A 25488-nucleotide genomic window follows, 5' to 3' on the forward strand; every position below is an offset into this window, starting at 1 on the left:
CACCGTCATCCCCTCCCCCACTCACCTATTGTACTCTATGCCACTTTCTCCCATCCTCACCCGCCTCTCACTTATCTCTCCACCCTTCAGGCTCTCTGCCTGTATTCCTGATGAAGGGCTTTTGCCCGAAACGTCGATTTTACTGCTCCTCGGATGCTGCCTGAACTGCTGTGCTCTTCCAGCACCACTGATCCAGAACCATGGCTGACCCTGACAAGATGCTTTCAAGATCCTTTACCAAGGTGATGCTTCCTTTCAAATGAAATCATTGTAGCCATGATTTTGACATCGAGTCCAGCAATTTGAAGTCAGGGAGCCATAATAATCAGGTAGAAACACTTCAAGAAATGAAATCAGTATATAAAGGCTTCCATTTATCCAGAGCTGCTGGGAACTTTCATTTGAAAGTAAAACAATAAAAAATGTGAAAAGCAAGAGTTTGCCAAAAAAAAAAAGAAAAGCAAACAATGGCTTAGTTATTCAGAAAGGAAGAGTGAAACTAATGTGGTAATAAGGGATTTATTCTCATATTTATGTTGAATTTAAAATTCTGCTCCATGAAGCAATATCATATTGCTTATTATTTACTGATTGTAGGAAGACAACTAAAAGGCTAATTCAGAAACTTAACAATCTTCAGTCCATCACTGACTTTTCTTCTTCTGTTGTAGTGATGTACTGTGTTGTTGAGTCAAACATTTAAATTGAATTAATTTCCATGGAAAAATGGTCAATGAAACCTGAACTATGACAGGCGCAAACACAAGTGCACAATAATAGCACTTATGTACTCATCACAGATCCAAACAATTGTCAGTATATTTGTGTGTACATATCTCTCTACATGAACACACACACACACTTGTTTTTTAATTCAATCATGGTCTTCACTGGATAGACCAATACCCATTCCCTGGAGAAGGTGAATGTGAGCTGCCTTCTCAGTAAAATACTCACACACACAGATTTGCACACACACCTATATCTATGCATACACAAATAAATGAATAGTCAGTTTTTGTTAGAGGCTAGAAACCTGAATTGTACAAATTGCTTATTGGAGAGGGTTCTGCAGTATTATTAACGAATGTTTTAATTTTTGTGCAAATGTGCATGATTGCTACTCTTCATGCTAATTTACACCAATCTACTTTCAAATTTATAATGAATGTTGCATAAATTGTAAGTTTGCTGCAAGTTATCATTCCTGCAAATAATGGCATTGAATTAATATCAGAACACTCAGTTATAATCTAAGTATAGAATCTCTGATAGATGAAGTTAGTGCTGTCTAAGTGTTACACACGTGGTCAATTGAGAAGTTGGATGTGCCTAATTACATTTCTGATGACTGTAATGGCTAACATCACTGGTCATTGTGTACTCAAATTTTGAATGGGTGTGGCATATACATGAATTTTAATGTTTCTTGTGTGTTTGTGGGTAAAGTGGCAGCAGAATGTGCAACATTTATTCGTTGTTGAGTACCATCTTTTTTATCACCTTTGGATGGTTATTGTCTGGACCTGGAACTCGATTAATCTTGATTTTTTTTAATGATTGCTCCACGAAATCGTTAATATTAGATATTGATGATGCGGTTCAATGCTCAGCAGCTGATACTCAAATGGAACAGAAGCAACACCTGCTGTCATATAGAATGATGCAAAATAGCTTTTTTCCAAGATAGCAACACAGTAGCAGTGCAATGTGTGGACTCTTCAGCCCAGGAACCTGGATTTCGTCTGCTCTATCCATTTTAGTTTTTTTTTCTGTGCTCATTTTTAATATTTCCATTTATTTTGGCACTTTACCTTCTTTCAATGACTTTGGCAGAAGGTTCCTGCTCTTGGCCCAGGCCCAGAATGGCAGTATAGGCCTGGTGTGGTGGTCTCCTGGTGTATCGATCTCACGGTGTGGTGGTCTTCACGTGTGGCGACCTTCTGGTGTGGCGGTCTCCCGTTGTGGTGGTCTTTTCTAGGAGGAGCGGTCTCAGCCTAGAGTGGCACCCCTGTCCTGTCATGCAGGTCTTTTTTGGTGGCTTCTGGGTATTCCAGCAGCCCAACGTGAAGATCTAGCCCTGGCATGGAGGTCTCATCTTGGCGTGGAGGTCTCGGTTGCTGTGGAGATCTTGTCCTTCCTTCAGAGGTGGCTTCCAGGTTTTCCAATGAGCCAGCATGACGGTCTAGTCCTGCCATGGACGTCTCATCTCCAAGTAATGGGGTGCTTTTGGCCCAGCTTTGCCAGCAGTCTCAGCCTGGTTTTCTAGCATACCCTGAACCCAGGAGCCATTAATTGAACTGTGATGAACTTTTAATTGTTTTCTTCTTATTTTTGACTTCTTTCATCAATTTAAGTAAGCATGGTATGGTGACTTATGAAGCATTTCGCTGTAATTTCTTTTGTAAAGATACATATTGCAATCGATTGCTATTCCATTCTATTCTGTTCTGGTTACTTAACATCTCTACCATAGCCTGATAGCATGATTTGCACTGCAGCATCTATTCGTGGCTGTCATGAAGAGAGTGCCTCAAAAGCCAGTGTTTCCAAATAAGCTTGTTGGACTATAACTGATGTTGTGTGGTTTTTAACTTGGTCCACCCCAGTCCAACACTGGCACCTCCAAGTCAAACAAGAGGGTTTAGATAGTTGAACTTTCAGGATTTAGAGAAGAATTTCCAAAAATTCGTCCATAAAAAATATGTCCAAGTTTGTCCCTTGACAATCTCCTGACTTTTAATTTTTCTGTTTTCTAACCATGGCCATCAACAGCAACACTTGCATTTACAATAGCAGAATACCTTAACGTTCTTCACAGGAGCAATTATCAAACAAAGTTTGACAGCAATTGATTTAATAGTTGTGAAATGATATGAAACACGCTGTAAATTTCAAACGTTAAGAAAATCTTTCTGAGACAACCCTGTCCACGTAATTAATGGCAAATATGTAAAACATGGTATTGATAGGTGTCAGCTTGGTGGCCTCTCCATCCTGTAGGGAATAAGCAACTTAATTATACGAATTTCCAACATATTCACAAGAAGGGTCCATTTCCATGCTGTACCTCTCTATGACTCTAAGAGAGTTTCATCCATTCTTCTGGAAGATTTTTCAAGCAATTCAGAGTTCACAAGTAGCAAAACCATGAAAAGTGTTGCATTAATAATTATTTCAGGGTATTGGTGTCACTAGAATGGCTGGTGATTAAGGGGCATCCCTACAAAAGTTTTGTCTTTCCAGGCCACTTGAGACGGCAATTAAGAATCACCATGTTGGTGTGGCACTGGAGTCACACATAGGCCAAGACCAGGTGAGGACAGTAGATATTCTTCCCTAAAGGGTCATTAATGGTTTTCATGACAATCTAGTCATTTCTTGGTCATTTTTACAGCTTCCAGATTTCTTACAATCGAATTCAAATTCTGAAATGACCTTGGTGGGATTTTGAACTCTCGTTCTCTCAGTTTTACTCCAGAGGTTCTGAATAATATTATGAAGGCTTGTAATATGCCATTGTTATTTGATAACTTCAGTTCTAAGATGGCAGGTTAGGTGAATTGGCAATACTAAATTGCCCATAGTGTTCACGGATGTGTAGATTAGGTGTATTAGTCAGGGGTAAATGTAGAGTAATAGAGGAGGGGAATGGGTCTGAGTGGGTTACTCTTCAGACGATCAGTGTGGACTTGTTGGGCTAAACGGCCTGTTATCACACTGTAGGGATTCTATGATTCTATAATAGAAAAATGGATGTAAGTTTTCCTGTTCTGTGAAATTCTGATCTCGTTTCAGAAAATAATTCTGAGTTTTGAGTCCAAAATAACATTGACAAGAAGATATATGATTTCAGCTAAGTGACCGGCAAGTTATCTCGGGAGATCTTTGCTGAGGTGTTTGCTGTCTTTTTTTTACACACTCCAAAGTGGGAGGGAAAGAAAGAGAGACAGAGACAGAGAGGGAAAGAGACATGCACAGTCTGAAGTGGGTTCATCCCAGGGAAGAAAGCCCATAACTGTAGAGCTGCTGTTATTAGCGGTCTCCAAGTGGTCATGGATGAGGAGAAACCCTGATTTGCCTAGAAGTCAGTGAGAAGAAAGCTTAAGAAACTGAACACTATGGGGATGTGTCAGAAAAAAAGACATCAAGCAAGTTTGTGAAGGCATGACTACAGGGAAGTTAAGTGATAAGTAAGTTGAGTTAACAGCTTATTTTAAGGAAGCTGTGAGAAAAACATTAACTAAAGAAAATAACACCAAGTGCATGCATAGAATTCGGAAACCACTTATAGCCATGCTAACTGAGCAAGAAGCTTTAGAGTGGAAATAGAGGGACTCTTCACAGGGGTTTGAGTGTCTGTGAGGGTAGTCCTGGGATAAAAGGAATGAATTTTTATTTATGATGTTTGCAATGATATTGTTCCAGTAGTTCTTGGATAGTGTATTGTAGGTTGTATTTTAATTTTGTGTAACAAACTTTAAGTTATTTTGTTAAAAAGTATTTTGGCAGTGTCTTGTAAACATATTCAGTCACTGACTTCTACAGTAAAGGAAAAGAAAAATTTGAATATTATTAATACTTAATCCTATCCATTGATATGCATTTTGTTAATCTCCCGTTATGTTGGAGAGATATTGTTGTAGAATCCTGACAGTGTGGAAACAGACAATTCAGCCCATTAAATTCACACCAACCCTCAAAAGAGCATCCCATACAAACCGTCCCCCTACCTATCTCACTGCCATGGCTCATTTGCCATGGCTAATCCACCTAGCCTACACATTCCTAGACACTATGGGCAATTTAGCATGGTCAACCCAGCCAACCAGAACATCTTTGGATAGTAGGATGAAACCGGAGCATCCAGAGGAAACCCATGCAGGCACTGTGAGAATGTGCAAACTTCAGACTGCTGCCCAAGGCTGGAATTAAAACCGGGTCCCTGGCGCTGTGAGATACCATCTTGCCCTAGATGGCTATCATGCGCAAAACAAAAGTCAGAGCGAGTACCTGGCAGACCCAGCTCACTGACAGCTCCTCTAGGCTTCCAACATGAACAACAGTCATCAACATCTCCAGGCACACACTCCATACCTACACCTCCCATTCATTGAAATTGGCATTGAACATGGGCCAGCCTCTCAGCAGCATCATGACATATCTCTGACCGACTTACAATACAGTTCTACCTTTCAATGCTGCACTTTGGAGTGCATTGGCACCTATCATTGTAATACCACTGCCAGGCCATTTTGCACACTGAGGCAGGCACCAAACTCATGGATTCAACTAGGGCATCTCTCAGGGCTCCTCAGTTGCTCTCCTTGTGCTCAGTCACTGTATACCTGCCTGGATGCTTGCAGCATTCCTGCCCTGCCTTGCCTTAACCTTTTGAGCTTTGTCCCCTCAGTCATTCCTTAAAAGTCACAGTTCTTCTGTTTTGCCTTGCCTTGCCTTTTAGCACAGACACAAAACCTAGCAGCTTGGCATTGGTTGTGGATTGTGAGTAGTGAGCAGACAAGGTGGTGAACCTCTTGTTCTGCAGTGTTATACCTACACTATGTACCAGCAGCTTATGTGGCAATACTCTGTGCTTCCACCAAATGGCTATGTCTCAAAGTCTACTCAGTCAGATCAAGGGAGTTATTGGATACCTGCAATTTAAGTCAAGGGTGTCATCCAGTATCAGCCCAGGGGCTTGTATACGGTCAGTGGAAGCTTGTTGCATCCAGGATCAGTACTTTACAGTCTGGGGAATGTTAGGGGCTGGTGATTAGATTGTCCCTTATAAGAGATGGTCATTGCCTGGAATTTATGTGGTGCAAATGTTACTTGCCACTTGTCAGCCCAAGCCTGGAAATTGTTCAGATTGTGTTTCATTTGAACATGAACTCCTGTAATATCTGAATGCAGTTACTTCTGACCTTATGACAGAAAGAATGTCATTGATGAAACAGTTGAAGATGGTTGGGCCTAGGACGCAATCCTGATGGACTCCTACAGAGATGTCCTGGAGCTGAGATGACTGACCTCCAACAACCCCAACCATCATCCTATGTGCCAGGTATGACTTCAATCTCCAGTGACTTTGCTCCCGACACCCAGTGATTCTCGGTTTGTTAGGACTTTTTGATGCAACTCTGTCAAATGAGGATTTGATGTCAAGGATGGTCACACTCACCTCACTTCTGGAATTCAGCTCTTTTGTCCATATTTGAACCAAGGCTGTAATAAGTTCAGGAGCTGAGTGGCCCTGGCAGAACACAAACTGGGCATCAGTGAGCAGGTTATTGCTGAGCAGGTGCTGCTTGATAGTACTGTTGATGATGCCTTCCATTACTTTACTGATAACCAAGAATAGACTGATTTGATGGTAAGTGGCTGGGTTGGATTTGTCCTGCTTTTTGTGTACAGGATAAAGCTGGGAAACCTTCCATATTGTCAGGTAGATGTCAGTGTTGTAACTATACTGGAACAGTTTGGCTAAGGGAGCGGCAAGTTCTGGAGTACAAGTCTTCAGTATGATTGCAGGAATGTTGTCAAGGCCCATAGCCTTTGCAGTATAAGTGAAGTGAATTGAGTTGGCTGAAGACTTGTATCTCTCATGCTGAGGACCACAGCTGGAGGCTGAGAGGGATCACCCACATGGGGCTTCTAGCTGAACACCCTGTGAAGCTTCAGCCTTATATTTGCACTGATGTGCTGGGCCCTTCCATCATTGAGGATAGGCATATTTGTGGAACTTCCTCCTCCAGTGAGTTGTTTAATTGTCCACCATTCGCGACTTGATGTGGCAGGACTACAGAGCTTAGACTGATATTTTGATTGCGGGATCGCTTAGCTCTATCACTTGCTGCTTATGCTGTTTGGCATGCAAATAGTCCTGTTTGGTGGCTTCACCAGATTGGCACCTCATTTTCAGGTACATTGGTGCTGCTCCTAGCATGCTCTCCTGCACTCTCCATTGAACCAAGATTGGTCCCCTGGCTTGATTGATAATGGTTGAGTGACGGATATGCTGGGCTATAACATTACAGATTGTGCTGGAGTATAATTCTGCTGTTGTTGATGGCTCACAGCACCTCATGGATACCCAGTCTTGAGTTATTAGATCTGTTTGAAGTCTATCCCATTTAGCACAGCGATAGTGCCATATAACACAATGGAGGTTATTCTCAATGTGAGGGCGGAACATCATCTTCACAAGAACTATGCAATGGTCACGCTTACTGACACCATTATGGACAAATGCATCTGCAGGTTGGTAAGGATGGACTGAGGTATGTTTTTCCCTCTTGTTGGTTCCCTAACCATTCTGCCCCATATCCAGTCAAGCAGCTATATCCTTTTGGATTGCTGCTGCCGAGCACTTTTGGTGGTGTGCATTAAAATCTTCTACCCAGTGTACATTTTGCACCCTTGCCACCCTCAGTGCTTCCTCCATGCTGTGCTGTATTTCCTGAATGATCACTTGATTGAAAGTTTGCTTTGTTTCTGATATTGTCCACGTAGGTTCATTGGAACAGTCCCCACTGGATTGAGGCACAGACGTTGTGGTCATTCCTATGTCTAAAGCACTACAAGCTACTGCACAAATGAATAAGGAGCACATGCGTTCGCAAGCTCAGGACTGGTACCAACATCCAGATTTGGGGCCAATCCCTATGGCAGAGCTTGCAGCCAGGGGTGCCCTCATGTGAAGGGGAGACACAGTCATTCTTCTTTCATGAAAGGCCATGCTGATGAGAGCGCGGCAGTAGCACAAAACTCTGTCCAGAAGAGGTGGTCGGAACACCATATCATGATGTTCAGCATATTTGCAATGCGACACATTCTACCTGGACCAATAAGGGGCATAGAGTGCCCCTCAATATCAGGTTTCCATGTAGGTGTTGCCTGGGGCTCTGTATTGGTATCTTGCAGATAGATCCTGCTTGATCTTCAGAATCTCAGTTCCAAGTAACTGGAGAATAGAATGAGGCTATGGGATGGAGGATGGAGTTTGTGAGAGCTGCAGCATTGTACTGGGTGAAAAATTGAGGATGTTCTTCAGGCAGAACAGTGCCTTCCGCATCCAACAATGCAACAGCATAGGCCACAGCAACATAGGCAGGACTTATTTGGAAACCTTGTTCAATGGAGCTGAGTTGTGGAAAGTCATCTTTCACAGGCTATAAATGCATTGATACCGCTGAGGCCAGCAACCCTTGTACAATGCCACTGCAAATACAGCTTAACAGTTTCATTTTTCTATGCATTTCATGTTGGGAATAAAGTTAGATTCTTGTGATGTAGTGGTAGTGTCCCTTCCTGTGAGCCAGTAGGCCTGAGTTCCGGAGTTGAAAACTATGGTGCTGGAAAAGCATAGCAGCTCAAGCAGCATCTGAGTAGCAGGAAAGTCAATGTTTCAGGCATAAGCTCTTCATCAGGAATATAGGGTTGGGGGGGAGGGGAAAGGGGCTGAGAGATAAATGTGGGGTTGGGGCAAGGGAGCTGGGAAGGCAATAGGTAGATCTCTCAGCTCCCCACACGTTCGTGAAATGTTGACTCTCCCCCTTCTTGAATTCTGCCCAACCTGCTGTGCTTTTCCAGTGCCACACTTTTCAATTCTGATCTCCAGCATCTGCAGTCCTCACTTTCTCCAGACCCACCAGAGGTCTTGAAAGTATCGCCACTTGCCAAAACAGGAATCTGTGTGTCTGCCACAACTCTTAGGGCTTTTATAGAACAGTGGTATTGTTCCTCTCTCTGAGCCAGGAGGCTCAGTTTCAGGTCCTGTCTGCTCCAGAGGTGTGTAATAACAACTCTGAACCAAGTTGATTAGAAAATGTCTCCAAATGGATGGAAGCCCTCACAACAACTTATGCTCTCTCATTCAATCATGAGAAAGTTTCATTCTAGTTTCGTGCTATAGAAAGAATAGCAATCGCTGCGACAGAGTGAGAACAAGATTTAGCACTCAGGATGGCCAGCCTCTGAACCCTCATTCTTGCAGTGGGAGCTAAGATGACATTCACCCAAGCAACTGATGAACAGTGAACATATATTTACAAATGTGAGAATGTGCTTATATGTATTACTCACTGTACATTTCAATGACTCAATGACCCTGTACCTTCGTAAGGTGTCCTCTTCCTTTCACTCTGACAATGTCTAAGTACAGTCACATAGACCATGGCTGGGCCGGAGGGAGCCTGGCCTTCACTGGCATTGGACAGCCAAACCCAGGGATGTCTGAGTCTGGAGGGCCCAGAAATGCTGAAAGTGTCCAGTCGAGATGCAGGTTCACCCTCATCGGCTTAACCTCCCTGCACAGCTGAGGGTAACAGGCAGGATTGAGATAGAGGCCTCAGCAATTTCTGGACTTCCTCAGAGGAGATGTCTGGACATGGTTGGGGGCCATGTTTCCTGCATGTGTTTCCCCCTCTGACTGGGTGCCTACTAGCGCTGCCTTTCTTGTTGTGCTTAAGGGGTTCCTGGAGTAAGGTCAAAGGTCCTTCAGCCCTTGTTGCTGCTGCTGATCACCTATGACCGGTGTGATGGAATGCTGTGAAGTCGAAGAGTGTGCACATCTGTACATACATGCGGCAGACACAGAGAGCTGAGCCTGGCTCTCCATGGCAGACGTTAGCTTGTCCATGGAGGCTGCCAGATTCTCACATGCTAGAGGCAGCATGGTAGAAATAGTGCTGGTGGAGCCCTCCAACTTTCATGTCAGTTTACCCAGTGCCTGCCTCTGATAAACCTACCTGCAGCTCCTGTGTATGAGTCAATGAGTTATACAGGGAGAAAGTGAGGACTGCAGATGCTGTAGATCAGAGCTGAAAAATGTGTTGATGGAAAAGCGCAACAGGTCAGGCAGAATCCAAGGAGCAGGAGAATTCTGCTGAAGAAGCCTGAAGAAGGGCTTATGCCCGAAACGTCGAATGAGTTATACAGCACTGAAACAGACCCTTCAGTCCAACTTGTCTGGGCAGACCTGATATCCCAATCTGACCTGGTCCCATTTACCAGCATTTAGCCAGTATCCCTCTAAACCCTTCCTATTCATATACCCATCCAATTGCCTTTTAAATGTTATCATTGTACCTGCCTCCATCATCTCCTTGGCAGCTCAATCCAGACGTACATCACCCTCTTTGTGAAAAGTTGCTCTCAGATCCCTTTTAAATCTTTTCCCTCTCACCTTAAACCTATACCTTCTAGTTTTAGACTCTCCTAACCTTGGCTATTTACCCTATCCATGCCCCTCATGACTTTATAAACCTTTATAAATCCACTCATCAGCCTCTGACGCTCCAGGGAAAAAGCCCCAGCCTATTCAGCCTCTCATTATAGCTTAAACCCTCCAATGCTGGCAATATCCTTGTAAATCTTTCTGAACGCTTTCAAGTTTAACAACATTTTTCCTATTGCAGGGAGACCAGAATTGTACGCAGTATTCCAAAAGTGGCCTCACTAATGTCCTGTACAGCCTCAACATGACCTCCAGCTCCAATAATCAATACACTGACCAATGAAGGAAAACATACCAAACGCCTTCTTCCCTATCCTATCTATCTGCGACTCCACTTTCAAGGAACTTTGCACCTACACTCCAATGTCTCTTTGTTCAGCAACACCTCCCAAGGCCCTACCATTAACTGTATAAGTTCTGCCCAGGTTTGCCTTACCTAAATGCAACACCTCACATCTATTAAATGAAACATCATCTGCTACTCCTTGTCCATCGACCCATCTGATTAAAGTCTTGTTGTACTCCGAGCTAACCTTCTTCACTGTCCACTACACAAACTATTTTGGTGTCATCTGCAAACCTACTAACTATACCTCCTATAGTCACGTTCAAATCACTTATACAAATAAAGGAAAGTAGTAGACCCAGCAACCCGCTGGTCACAGACCTCAGTCTGAAAAACAACCTTCTACCATCACCTGGAGAAAGTGAGGACTACAGATGCTGAAGATCAGAGCTGAAAAATGTGTTGCTGGAAAAGCGCAGCAGGTCAGGCAGCATCAAAGGAGAAGGTGAATTGACGTTTCTGGCATAAGCCCTTCTTCAGGAGGGCTTTTGCCCCAAACGTTGATTCTCCTGCTCCTTTGATGCTGCCTGACCTGCTGCGCTTTTCCAGCAACACATTTTTCAGCTTCTACCACCACCATCTGTCTTCTACCTTCAATTATCCAATTGGCTAGCTTCCCCTGGATTCCATGTGATCTGAGCTGGTGGAGGGTGCAAGGTGGCAGCCTTGATTGTGCTTCCTCTGAGGCATTGTAGTGCTTCCTCCGAAGTGGAGAAGGAGATTACGTCCCATGGGCTGCTCTCTTCATGGCAAAGATCATGCAGATAGGAACTGATATCTGCAGGAGTCAAAAGAGAGAGTGAGATGTGAAATAGGGGTTGACATTCAGGCATGTTATGAGTGCATTCATGGTGATGTTATTGGGAGTGTAGCATGACATTTGTGAACAACTCTTTGGTTCCTTTTTTGGAGTTTTCAGTATTGCTACATGAATGGTCATTATCATCTTTTGCTAACGCAAGGACCCTCTCCTCATAGAGAGTGAGAAGATGGGTGTCGGGCACCCCACTGTAGTGACTGTAACAAGGTGGGATCTGCTAACCTGATCCAATCAGGGAGCAATGGCTGACATAATAAAAGGGTGAGTGTCCGAGATACTGACACGCTGCTGCCTGACTCTGTATGAGTACTATAATCAAGGATTGTTCACATGTGAATAAAGGATGACTTGGTGATGGGATACTGGCCTCTGTCAAGTTATTTCACCCACCACCTATCTTGGCTGTGTCTTCCTTATTGTGGGCTGTTTTCTTCTGGAATGAGGCAAAGGGAGGGATTGAGTGAGATGATAATGGACTATTGGCGCTAGTGAAGGTGCAGAAAAGGTTGAGGTGAGGTGTCCTGAGTAAATGAGTAGGCAGTACAGAGGCCATATAGGGTTAGTAGGAAGGGGGGAATTAGGGTGGGTGATAGCGAGTGAGGGAAGATACTGTATCTAATAGTGAGAGCAGTAAACCATGAGATTTGGTGGTTGGTAGGTTCAGTAACAGAGAGAGAGATTGAGTGTGAGGTAACAGAGAGAAGATGTTTGTACTTATCCTCAAGGGGCACAGGAGGTCAATAACCTCCTTCTGACAGTGGAAACAGCATTGACCAAATGACAACTTCAGACCAGGCTGGCAGGTTCTAGTGTTATGATCCCAACCAGCAGTTCTAAGGAAAGAGGATGATCCTCCTTTATATCACCCCATCCACCAGGACCTCCAGGAACTTATCAGTGAAGCAGGAAGCTAACACTTACCGCTGTCCGACATTTCCAGGGCCATTCTTCACACATAGGGACTGTGCAGGGCAGCCACTTAACCTGGTGCACAACTGCATTTTAAATATGGCACCAGGAATGCCAGGAGATCCTGGCACTGGTAAATACAAGCTAGCACAAGTGGGATGCTATCGAGGCATGGGACATAGCTCATGAGGTGAGCTGCAGAGAATAGAGTGAGAAACCAAGCTAGGGCCTATGGAGAGAAATGTTTATGAAACTCCTCAAAACTGAGACTTAGCTGGTTTATGGCAAAATTCAGCCCTCTGCAACATTTTACACATTATGAGGACATGATATACATTCTTAAGAGGATGTGGTCTTCGCTCTAACTCCTCCAAGATCCTTAGTTACTCTCACTAACATTCATCATGACATCATAGTGAGTGCTCCCAATTAGCATTCACACTTTCAGACCCATATAAAACAGCTATGACTAAATAAAGTTTAGTTTAGTAGACATATTATCAGAGTTGGTAGACAATTTATTGACTGCATTCAACAAAAACTTGCATTTATTTAATGCCTCTAAAATAATAAAAATACTCAGGAGTGACTCTTGGACAAAATCTGACACTGGGTAGCGTAAGGAGATATTAGATGACCTCAATTTTGATCAATTAGAAATGTTTTAATGGAGTAATGTGATGAAGAATGGTGGAGAGATTTATGGAGGGAATCCCTGGCAGGGGAACCAATGACATGTCACTATCCATCTGTGAAACTCCATTCAAGCTTCAGAAAGATCATCCTTGAGGACCAGGCAAGAGACTGGGCTGTTCCAGCTGAAGATCAGGAAACCCTGCCTCAGGGTCTGGCAGAGATTTGGAAGATCAATACTGAGTCTAAGGTTCCTTTCCTCCATCACTGAATATCAACACTGTTTTTTGAAAATGAAGATTTCTAAGCCATTTCAGAACCTTTCTCAGCCCAAGCTTCATTGAAGAAATGACAAAATGGGTCTGTTTCATGGTAAATCCTGCTTCAGTCAATGCCTTCTACCACTGATGGACACCACAAGGAATCATAGCTTTACTTTCTATAGAATCTACTGTTTTAATGTTGCTTGCAATTTTAGCTTTTAGAACCAGTTGAGGTGGGAAATTCTAATGGACTCTGCTGTTTTTGAGTCTCCTGACTGTATCCAATGAGTTTGTCTGGTTCACTAATGATCTCTCAGAGAAATAACCAGTCATCCTAATCTTGTCTATTGTGACTCCAGTGTAGAAAAGTGTGGTGCTGGAAAAGCACAGCAAATCAAGTAGCATCCAAGGAGCAGGAGAATTGACGTTTCGGGCATAAGCCTTTCATCATTCCTGATGAAGGGCTAATGCCCAAAACATTGATTCTCCTGCTCCTCAGATGCTGCCTGACCTGCTCTGCTTTTGCAGCACTACACTTTTCTACTCTGATATCCAGTATCCGCAGTCCTCACTTTCTCCTATTGTGACTCCAATCCCAAACTGAGATACTTTGACTCGTATTTTAACTCTGAAGTGGCAAACATATCAAACTCACAAACAAAGGTTTAACAAGGAAGTCCACCACCATCTCCCCAGGGCCAAAAAAGGTTGGGAAATGAGAGAATGAATGAAATAAAAATGTTTCGGAATGCATTGATTGTGTGGCCTTGGAAACTAATGTTTCTCCATCTTTTTCTTTCAGAACGTTTACTACATGAGCAATCAGCAGATCCGTGTGGGGATATTGAGTCCCACTATTGATGACGATGACAACAAATGCTTGGTAGATGTGAACAACAAGCCTAGACTGATTGAGTGCAGTTACGCCAAAGCAAAGCGAATGAAGCTTTATTGGCTCTTTACTCAGGTGAATATTTTGGCATGAGTACTTTGGTTAGATAAAGATTACAGTTGATGTAATGAATACCCTGGGAGCTTTTGTTCATTTAACTTTCATACTAGCGCCATCATGCTGGCTCTTGGACAAACATAGAGACCACTTCAACTCTTCAACACTTTACTTTGCAGCTCAGGGATAACTAGAACCTTGTATACTTCTGCCAGATCATAATGCATGTGTCCCAATTTGCCATGGAGACAGCACTGACCTTGGCTGCAGGTTGGGTCCAGCCTGGTTTGGTCTGGTCTCCTGTGTTGGTCTACAGGAAAAAAGATTTCCCTTTTCTCTACTGCCCCATCCAGCAACATTTTCAGGTCCATGTCTGTGAAATGGGGAGTGAACTATCCTTTCCTCTCGACTAAATTCTTGTTAAAGCACCACTGTGAGAGGGGTGGTTTGTGATTTGTAGTGTCTGAAGTGATGTGCCTCTGGACTTCAATTATGGCACCATAATTGATCACTGGATGGTCCTAGAAATGGAAATATTTCCACCTCTCCAGCTGAGCAATTCCCTGAGATAAGCACCTGAGATGCATTTTTGAGAAGATTTGTAGTTCAGGTTGGTGATAAGTATGTAAGTTAGCTCGCTAAGCTGGAAGGTTTTTTCACATGTTTCGTCACCATGCTAGGTAACATCATCAGACAGAGTCTCTGGTAAAGCACTGATGGTATGTCCCACCTCTCTATTTATAGGTCTTGGTTTCTTAAGGTGGGTGATGTAATTTCCGGTTTTCTTTTAAGGGAAGTTAGAAAAGACCTAAATTGATGTGTTTATTGATAAAGTTCTGGTTAGAATACCATGCATCATGTCTCACAAACTTGATTGAGTTTTTTGAGGAAGTAACAAAGAGGATTGATGAGGGCAGAGCAGTAGATGTGATCTATGTGGACTTCAGTAAGGCGTTCAACAAAGTTCCCCATTGGAGACTGATTAGCATGGTTAGATCTCATGGAATACAGACAGAACTAGTCATTTGGATATAGAACTGGCTCAAAGATAGAAGACAGAGGGTGGTGGAGGGTTCTTTTTCAGACTAGAGGCCTGTGACCAGTGGAGTGCCACAAGGATCAGTGCTGGGTCCACTATTTTTTGTCATCTACATAAATGATTTGGATGCGAGCATGAGAGGTACAGTTAGTAAGTTTGCAGATGACACCAAAATTGGAGGTGTAGTGAACAGCGAAGAGGGTTACCTCAGATTACAACAGGATCTTGACCAGATGGGCCAATGGGCTGAGAAGTGGCAGATGGAGTTTAATTCAGATAAATGCGAGGTGCTGCATTTTAGCAAGACTTATACACTTAATGGTAAGGTCCCAGGGAGTGTTGCTGAACAAAGAGACCTTGGAGTGCAGGTTCATAGCTCCTTGAATATTGAGTCGCAGGTAGATAGGATAGTGAAGAAGGCGTTTGGTATGCTTTCCTTTATTGGTCAGAGTATTGAGTACAGGAGTTGGGAGGTCATGTTGCGGCTGTACAGGACAATGGTTAAGTCACTGTTGGAATATTGCGTGCAATTCTGGTCTCCTTCCTATCGGAAAGATGTTGTGAAACTTGAAAGGGTTCAGAAAAGATTTACAAGGATGTTGCCAGGATTGGAGAATTTGAGCTATAGGGAGAGGCTGAACAGGCTGTGGCTGTTTTCCCTGGAGCGTCAGAGGCTGAGGGGTGACCTTTTCGAGATTTACAAAATTATGAGGGGCGTGGATAGGGTAAATAGGCAAAGTCTTTTCCCTGGGGTGAGGGAGTCCAGAACTAGAGGGCATAGGTTTAAGCTGAGAGGGGAAAGATATAAAAGAGACCTAAGGGACAACCTTTTCACTTCAGAGGGTGGTACGTGTATGGAATGAGCTGCCAGGGGAAGTGGTGGAGGTTGGTACAGTTGCAACATTTAAGAGGCATTTGGATGGGTACATGAATAGAAAGGGTTTGGAGGGATATGGACTGGGTGCTGGCAGGTGGGACTAGATTGGTTGGGATATCTGGTTGGCATGGACGGGTTGGACTGAAGGGTCTGTTTCCATACTGTACATCTCTATGACTGTATGATTCCATGAGAATACCATGCCTCTAAGAATTCTTGTGCGTGTCTGTGTTTTGTCTATACTAGGATGTGTGTGTTATCCCAGTCAAAGTGGTGTATTTCTTTGTCTGTATGTATGGAAACTAGTGAGTCTTTTGGTGGCTAGTTAGTGTTCGTGTATCCTGATGGCAAGTTTCCTGCTTATTTGTCCGATGTAGTGTTTCTTATAGTTCTTGCATGGTATCTTGTAAATGTCGTTAGTTTTGTTGTTAGTATCTGATGGATCCTTTAGGTTCATTAGTTGCTGTTTAAGTGTGTTGGTAGGTTTGTGGATGACCATGATGCCAAGGGGTCTGAGTAGTCTGGAAGTTATTTCTGTTACATCTTTAATGTAAGGTAATGTGGCTATAGTTTTTGGTCACATTGGGTCTGTTTATTTGGGTTTGTTTCTGAGGAATCGGCGGATTGTGTTTATTGGGTACCTGTTTTTCTTGAAAACGTTGTATAGATATTTTTCTTCTGCATTTTTTACTTTTTGGGTGCTGCAGTGTGATTGAAATAATGTAGCTCATTTAAATAATGAGCTCATTGACAACATGTCTTGATGCAGCTCTGTTTGTGGGTGTTGGGATGATTGTTTCTGAAGTTAAGTATTTGGTCTGTGTTTGTTGCTTTTCTGTAGATACTGGTTTGAAGCTCTCCATTAACTGTACCTTTAACTGTCAGGTCTCAGAATGGGAGTCTGTTGTTATTCTTCTCCTCTTTTGTGAATTTTATGCCTGTCAGGATATTGTTAATGGTGTTGTATGTTTCCTTTGATTTGTTCCACATTGTGATGACAAAGGTGTCATCCACGTAGCAGACCCAAACTTTGGGGTCCTGGATGGAGGTGAGGGGGGAAGTGTGGGTGCAGGTTTTACACCTCTTGCAGTGACAGGACAAGGTATCGGGAGTGGAGGGTGGGTTGGTGGGTGTCATGGGGGACCCCAAAGGATCCTTCCACATCCGACAGAAATTTACCTGTACTTCCACACACGTCATCTGTATCCGTTGCACCTGATGTGGTCTCCTCTACATTAGGGAGACAGGGCGCCAACTTGCAGATTGTTTCAGAGAACATCTTTGGGACACATGCACTGAACAATCCCACGACCCTGTGCTGAACACTTTAACTCCCCCTCCCACTCTGCCAAGGACATGCAAGTCCTGGGCCTCCTCCATCACCAAACCTAACCACCTGACATCTGGAGGAAGAACTCCGTATCTTCCACCTTGGGACCCTCCAACCACATGAGATCAATGTGGATTTTCCCAGTTTCCTTATTTCCCCTCCCCACACCTTATCCCAGTTCCAACCTTCCAACTCGGCACCGCTGTCTTGAACTGTTCTACCTGTCCATCTTCCTTCCCACCTATCTGCTCCACCCTATTCTTCGACCTATCACTTTCACCCCACCTTCATCTACCTATCGCATTCCCAGCTACCTGCCCCCCCCAGCCCCGCCCCCTCCTATTTATCTCTCAGACCCTGTGGGCCACAAGCCACATTTCTGATGAAGGGCTCTTGCTCGAAATGTCAATTCTTCTGTTCCTTAGATACTGCCTGACTGGCTGTGCTTTTCCAGCACCACACTGTTCGACTCTAATGTTCTGGAGATGTAGGTTCAAATCCTACCATGGCAGATTTGAATTCAATAACAAATAAATATGGAATAAAGAGTCTAATGATGACCATGAAACCATAGTCAGTTGTCAGGAAAAACCCACCTGGATCAGTTAAGGTCCTGTCAGGAAGGAAATCTGCGATCCTTACCTGGTCTGGCCTATATGTGACTCCAGACCCGCAGCAATGTAGTTGACTCTTAACTGCCCTCTAGGCAATTAGGAATGGGCAATAAAATGCTAGTCTAGTCAGTGACCCACTCATCCTGTGGAAGAATAAAAAAGAAGAGCCCGAGTTTATGATTAATGAAGTGAAGAGCTGAAGAAGTTGAGAGAAAGTCACAGTAAGCTATAGGAGACTGGGTGCCATCAATCTCATTTGACAAAGCAGTTTCACTGAGAATTTGGCCCGACTTGTAGTACAGTACAGAAAGAAACCATTCATATGCCATTGTGCCCATGCCAACTCTTTGGTAGACCTATTCAATTAAGTGTACTCTTCTATCCATTCTCCCTAGCACTGTTGTCATGACACACTGGGGCAGTGTACTGGAAATCAAACCTCACTATTCCCAGAGTATTCTCCTCAGTCATCAATTGACCTAACTCACATTTAAAGAAAACATTCACTAGGTTTCTAGGCTGAATAGGAAAATAGCTGTTTATTACAAATAGGTTGTTTTTAAGAAAGAAATGAATTACTAACATACAAATCTGTATAACTTAAACTCTTTTAACTTTAACTTGAATTCCCTTCTCACAAATAGACAGACACACAAAGACAGACACATAGATAGCATTTCTTTTTAGTCCAAAACCAAAGGAAATAAGAGGTGCTTCGCATTGTAAATAAACTGGTGTCGTATATGGGAATGGAATGGTTCAGCCATAAATAAATAAATCTGTTTGGTGGGTTGTGCAGGTAAACAGAGACATCCATCAGAGATGACAATCCATTTCACTACCAGAATTAGCAGCTAGATCCTCCTGACACCATTCAGGAAGCCAACTTTCCAAAGTGGTTAATGTCCCACAAAATAAGCTTGATGACTGGCTCCAGGCTAATTCCTTGGTATTCCAGAAGAACATAAGTAATAGAGCAGGAGTAGAGCATATGGCTTGGTCAATCACTTGATGTTATCGGTGTGTACCTAAGTACAGTGAAAGGCTTTGTTTTGCGAGCAGTACAGGCAAATCATAGCAAACAAGGGCATACAGATCATAGGATGCTTAGAGTTAGGTTACAACTGCACAGAAGGTGCACAAAGCAAGATCAACTTTAGCAAGATCAACATTATTTGAAATTACAGATTACAGATTACATTACAGTGTGGAAACAGGCCCTTCGGCCCAACAAGTCCACACCGACCCGCCGAAGCGAACCCACCCATACCCCTACATTTACCCCTTACCTAACACTACGGGTAATTTAGCATGGCCAATTCACCTGACCCTGCACATCTTTGGACTGTGGGAGGAAACCGGAGCACCCGGAGGAAACCCACGCAGACACGGGGAGAACGTGCAAACTCCACACAGTCAGTCGCCTGAGGCGGGAATTGAACCCGGATTACAGAGTCCATTCAGCAGTCTAATAATGGCAGGGATGAAGCTGTTCTATTGGTGCATGTGTTCAAGCTTCTGTATCTTCTGCCTGACAGAAGAGATTGTAGAAGAGCATTAACAGGGTGGGATGGGTCTTTAATGATGTCGGCAGCCTTTCCATGGCAACGAGAAGTGTAAATGGACTCCATAGATGGGAGTTTGGTTTCCATGATGGCCTAGGCTGCACACCCAATCTTCTGAAGTTTCTTCCGGTCGTGGGCAATGCAGTTGCCGTACCAAGCCGTTATGCATCCAGACAGTATGCTTTTGGTATTGAGATTCACAGTCTTCACTATTCCCTGGGTAAAGATGTTTCTCCTCAATTCCTTTAGTGACTCTTTTATATTTATAGCCTCTACTTCTGGTATTCTTCAAGTAGAAATACTTCCCATGTATTTACCCTATTAAGACACTTTCTAATTTTAAGATCTCCCTCAGCTATCTCTTTTGTAGAAAACAGAACTCCAGCTTTTTCAGTCTTTCCTGAGAAGTGTAACCTCTTGGTCCTGGTAATATCCTTGTGATTACACTGACTGCAGTGTCTGCACATCCTCCTTTAGAGACCAAATTGCAAGTACAGTACACTAAGTGTAGCCTGACCAAGGTTCGACATTAGCTCTACACTTTTCAATGCTAGAAATTAATCCATGGGCCTGACTTACCTTCATAAGGATTTATTAACTTTAATTTCACTTTTTGGGATTTGTATATCTGTACATCCTGCTCCCTCCCTTCATCTACACCAGTTAGAATCTCATTTTCTAAGGAGTTTCTGACTTCCTGTTCTTTCTGCTATGGTCACAGCTGGTGACAGTTCAGAACCCAGAGTGAAATCTAGCTCAATAGACCTTTGGCAGAATCTTATAGCGCTCTGAGTGAGATTTGTGAGCTAGCTATTGTGAAATTTGCAGCAGAAATTTGGGATGAAAGGTAACTTTCACACGACACAAATGCCAGGCAATGACCATCCCCAATAAGATGGAATCTAACTACTGCTCCATGATATTCACCATCACTGAATCCCCATGATCAACATCCTGGGGGATATCATTGACCAGAAACTGAACTGCACTCTCCATATAAGTACAATAGCTGCAAAAGTAGGTCAGAGGTCAGGAATTTCGCAACAAATAACTCAACCTCCTGACTCCCCAAAGCCAGTTCATCATCTACAAGGCACAGGTCAGGACTTGATGGAATATTCCCTACTTGCCTGGATAGGTTGCAGCTCCAAAGACACTGAAAAAGCTTGACTTCATCCAGGACAAAGCAAGAGTGAGTAGCTATTTGATAGGGGCTTAGGTGATCCTGGAGCAGCAGGTCAGCAGAACCTTCAATACCAGTCTAAGGCTTGGAAGTGGTCAGTCAGTCACTTGGTCTACACATAAGCAGTGAGAAGCCAAAAACCAGGCAGCCTATCACCGACCTTGACATCTTTTTGTCCTCTTGGAGGTCATTTTCCTCCGGAATGAAAGAGGCAGGTTGAAATAACTCCACAAAGGTATCCTGTCACCAAGATACCCTTTATTTACACTTGGAGAGTTCCTAATCCAGCTCCCTCAGTGCCAGCTTTCAGAGTGAGCAGAATGTCTGACACTCCTGTTCTTATCTATCAGTCAGGGCTCCCTGATTGAACTGGATTAACAGCCCAAATCGGAGAACTCATATTCTGGTTGACTTCATTATAATCAGTACACAGGTATTACTAGTGAAGAAATAGGAGTGAGTAGCTATTTGATGTATTTATATAAAGCATCAATATGATAATTCATCACAATACCCCCTTGCATTTCAATATGTAGTCAGAACTGTTTCATGATGCTCTGTTGGTAGAATGTTATGTGTTTTTCTTGATGAGACTGTGATGGCTCAGAAACTAGTACTAATGAAATTAATTGGTATCGAGGACCTGAATCTTTGTTTTTTTTTAAATGATTAAATTCTGCTGATTTCCCCTGGTTTCTACATTTGAACCATGCTGGGACTGAAGTTTTAATGAGTTTTCTAACAAGGGAACTGAAGAGGGCTTTAAAATAAATAAGCAGACAAAGGGATCAAGCTTGGGTAATTTTAACAAATCAAGGCTTGAAGTTGAGGCAAATGAGCAAAATACTAATGTGAAAAATAAAGGTCAGAAAATGACAGGAAGGACAAAGAGATATAACACAAGAAGATACCACCTGTCAAAACTAAATGCTGAAAAGATAACAAAAGGACAAAGCTAAAGGCACATAGCTATTATAACAAATTTTATGAATTGATAGTACATATTGAAATGAATAATATTATCTAATAGCCATTATGAAGATGCCCTCCTGTTATTCCATGTTGAGATTTATTCTGATTGCAATAAATGTTGTTTCATCCTATGATTGAAAAGGTAAACTTGCATGGAAATTTCTTTTCAAATTCTTTCATTACAGTCTTGTTAGATTCTATACCCCCAGCAAAGTTTTAATGCGTTGTCAATAGCAGCAAAGGGCATCTGCTAATATTTGGCAACTTTCAGTTCAGCGTTTTTCTTTATTACTGATGATGGTGTTTATAAAAATACATTGTATTAGTTCATAATCTCATTTCTAACTTTAGACCTAATTCTATACATTTATTAGATTTCACATGTTTAATTTTGAAGTCAGTGCTCAAATAGGTCTTCTATTTCAGATGTAAATACTACTACAGTTTTCAATTGATATTAGTCAACAAAACTAAATTCCATGACGTTAATTCTTCATTGAATCACAAATAAAATGAGTATAATTATTTGGAGTGAAACTCCAAATCAAAGGCACTAGTTGTAAGCATTTGCATATTTAGACAGCATTTTCTCTATCTCGTGGAACTAAAATGTCATGTCAATTCAGTCTGTGGAGATGCTAAATATGCTAATATGCTACTAACAAATGTTAAAATGTACTAATGTCATTGGCCTGTGGTGGGGTTTAATTTGTGCTTTCGACAGGCTATCAGTTTTGTAATTCTGATGAAGCTGATAAATGCAACTATGTTTACAAGATTGTTGATGTTATACTATTGCTTTGTCAACTATCACTTTAGACTCAAGGAGAAAGTGAGGGCTGCAGATGCTGGAGATCAGAAGCAAAATATTGCTTCCTGAAGAAGGGCTTATGCCCGAAACATCGATTCTCCTGTTCCTTGGATGCTGCCTGACCTGCTGCGCTTTTCCAGCAACATATTTTCAGCTCTATCACTTTAGACTCAGTCAACTTATGATAGCACTATTGCAGGAACTGATTATTTTCTTTTAGTTCTGTCAATCTGTTCAAACTGTCCAGATTGTCACTATTTCTGATTCTAATGAGGTGGATTAGCAATGGTAAATGCAGAGTTATGGTGATAGAGTGGGATGCTCTTCAGAGAGTCAGTCCTAACTCGATGGGTCAAATGGCCTCTTTCTGCACTTAGGGATATTATGATTCTATGAAGATGATGACAAGGATTCAGTTATGTACACTAATGGATGACATTTAAGAACAATAGTTAGTTGGGTAAGGATAGAGGAATGGCTCTCTTAATTAAAGATGGTATTGGTACAATAGTTGGAGATGACCTTGCTCCAAGAGATCACGATGCAGAAACTTTCTGTTGAGATGAGAAATAGCACAGAAAAGAGGTGGGAGTGGTCTACTAGCATCCAGACAGTATAATTGTGCAAATGTGAGTAGCAAGTCAGATAGTTGGTCAGAAGACAAAGAATGGCAGAGAATGACTAAAATATTAATCAGGACGATTAAATTAGAGCACGGGAGTAAACTATCTAGAAATGTAAAAGCAGATACCAAGAGTTTCTATAGGTTATCTAAAAAGGAAGACTGAGTTAAGGATGTGGTGGTCCTCTATAGGGTAATAGTAGGAAGTTAATAGCAGGTAATAATAAAGGGATGGTGTAATGAATAAATATTTTGCTTCTGTCTTCAGTATAGAGGTTATAAAAACATTCCAGTAATAGCTTTAAGTTAGAAGTTTGAAGGAAGAGAAGAACTTGGCAAAATTACCATCACTAGGGAACAACAGGTGAAACGGTGAGTTGATAAATCTCAGATCCTGAAGGACTTCTTCCTAGAATCTTGGAGTTGTCTAATGAGCTAATAGATCTGTTAGTGTTATTTTTTCAAAATTTGTTAGCTTTCTATTAGGCTGAAAATTGGCAATTTTGATCCCTCTATTCAAGAAAGGACAAAAGCAGGAAACTATACTCCATTTACCTTGACATCCTGGATACTTGTAAAACAAGGTTGATACCCGAAATGAGTAGACTGTCTTATGACGATAGGTTTGACTGGCTGTATTTGTTTTCACAAAGCTCAGAGGTGATTTGATTAATGTTTCTAAGAGCTTAAATTCCTTGACAAGGTGTTTACTCTTGTGGGTGAGTCCAGAAACAGAGGACACAGTTTTGTAATTAGGTGTCGATCTTTTAAAATAGAGATGAGGGCAATTTTTCTCTGAACTTACACGAGCTTAGAAGTCTTTGCCTCAGGCAGCAGTGTCATGGAATGTTATTAAGGAATGAGTGGAAAGATTCTTGTTGGGCAAGGACATCATTGGGTGCAGATGGGAATGTGGTATTTAGAACACAAACAGATCAGCCAGGATCTTATTGAGGAGCAGAATAGGCTTGACAGCTCAAATGTTCTTAATCCATATGTTCATGTGTTGCACAAAACTATGATTGACATTATCGAATAGCAATATCAATTTGAGTTAAAATGAGAATTGCATTCATTCATTCATATAGAAGGAAATGTCAAGAAATTAATGCAAATCAACAATAATCAGAATTCTTGATAGTTATACAAATAATAGATTTGAAAGGTTAGAGTTTGCACAAACTCGAATGTTGCACAATTTTTTCGGTTGCAGCTTATTACTGCTTCGTTGGGTGGAATTCATTGGGTGAATTCTATTTCACTTCTGAGACTCAGGCTAGGTTAAACTAAAAAGTTTAACATAATTTGCTTCTCATTTATGTCCATTTATAAATTTAACAGCTCATATCTAACTAGAATTTTGCCTCAGCACAAGGGACCATAACAATTCTTAATAATGGAACTAAAAAGTAAATAATCCAGAAATATTTTTGTCAGGATGTGGATATTGCTGGCAAGACCAACATTTATTACCAATGCTTAAACTGCCCTTGAGAAAGGTGGTGAGCTAACTTAATCTCTTGTAGGTTCAACCAGAATGCTGTTAGGAAGGCATTCTAGATTTTGACCCAACGACAGTGAAAAGATGACAATATGATATATATTATAAAAACATGGCTACATCACCTAATCCTAGAATAGTCAGTTTTAACACTTTGTGAATGGACCCATGTTTCCTTCAGAAGAAATCTGGAGAATTTACTTTTGAACAGATAAGAATCGCTTTAACTCAGATTTTTCAAACTTGAGATTTTATCACCGTATCCTCAGGCTGTACAAAATCCTCTAAAGTTTTGCCTCACTGTAACTAAGGGAGTAAAGCAAAGAGAAGCTATAAGTTAATTAACTTAATTGCACCATTTAATGTGAATGAATAAACAGTTTGAACAATTACATAATTTAAAATGTTTGCCAATGTAAATGGATGCATGCACAATGGACCCAGTTTTAATTCTGAGGCATGAAATTACAGGTCCCACCCATGGTTGGGAAACAGATGATCAGGTGTGTAAATTAGGGCATTGGAGGCCAGTGCCAAACACACCCCCACGTTCACGGCCATGCTTTTACATGCAGAACGGGGGAAGAAATTGGCTGGTTCACCTACACATGACCTAATTCAGGCTCAAATTGGCAATGAATTCCTAATTATAGGCTTCATCTTACTGCTGCTGTGATTTAACAGGCAACAGGAGAGATCTCTGCTGACCGTTTAACCCTAAGAACTACTGATTAGTGAAATTTGATAGGAGTGGGGGAACCAGCCTTCTTCCTCAAACCAGATGGAAATGGGTACTGCAGATGCTTGAGATTAG

At 42.1% G+C, this 25488-nt stretch overlaps 1 protein-coding gene across 1 annotated transcript in view; it reads left to right on the plus strand.

Moving 5' to 3' along the window:
* Positions 1-25488, plus strand: part of LOC122557735 (polypeptide N-acetylgalactosaminyltransferase 18-like) — a 242246-nt gene that overhangs the window by 177895 nt on the left and 38863 nt on the right. The window contains exon 10 of the mRNA XM_043705680.1: positions 14014-14178. Within this exon, the coding sequence (XP_043561615.1) occupies positions 14014-14178 (165 nt within the window). The remainder of the gene's footprint in view (positions 1-14013; positions 14179-25488) is intronic.

Source organism: Chiloscyllium plagiosum, chromosome 16 (genome assembly GCF_004010195.1).
Source record: "Chiloscyllium plagiosum isolate BGI_BamShark_2017 chromosome 16, ASM401019v2, whole genome shotgun sequence".
Classification (NCBI taxonomy): domain Eukaryota; kingdom Metazoa; phylum Chordata; class Chondrichthyes; order Orectolobiformes; family Hemiscylliidae; genus Chiloscyllium; species Chiloscyllium plagiosum.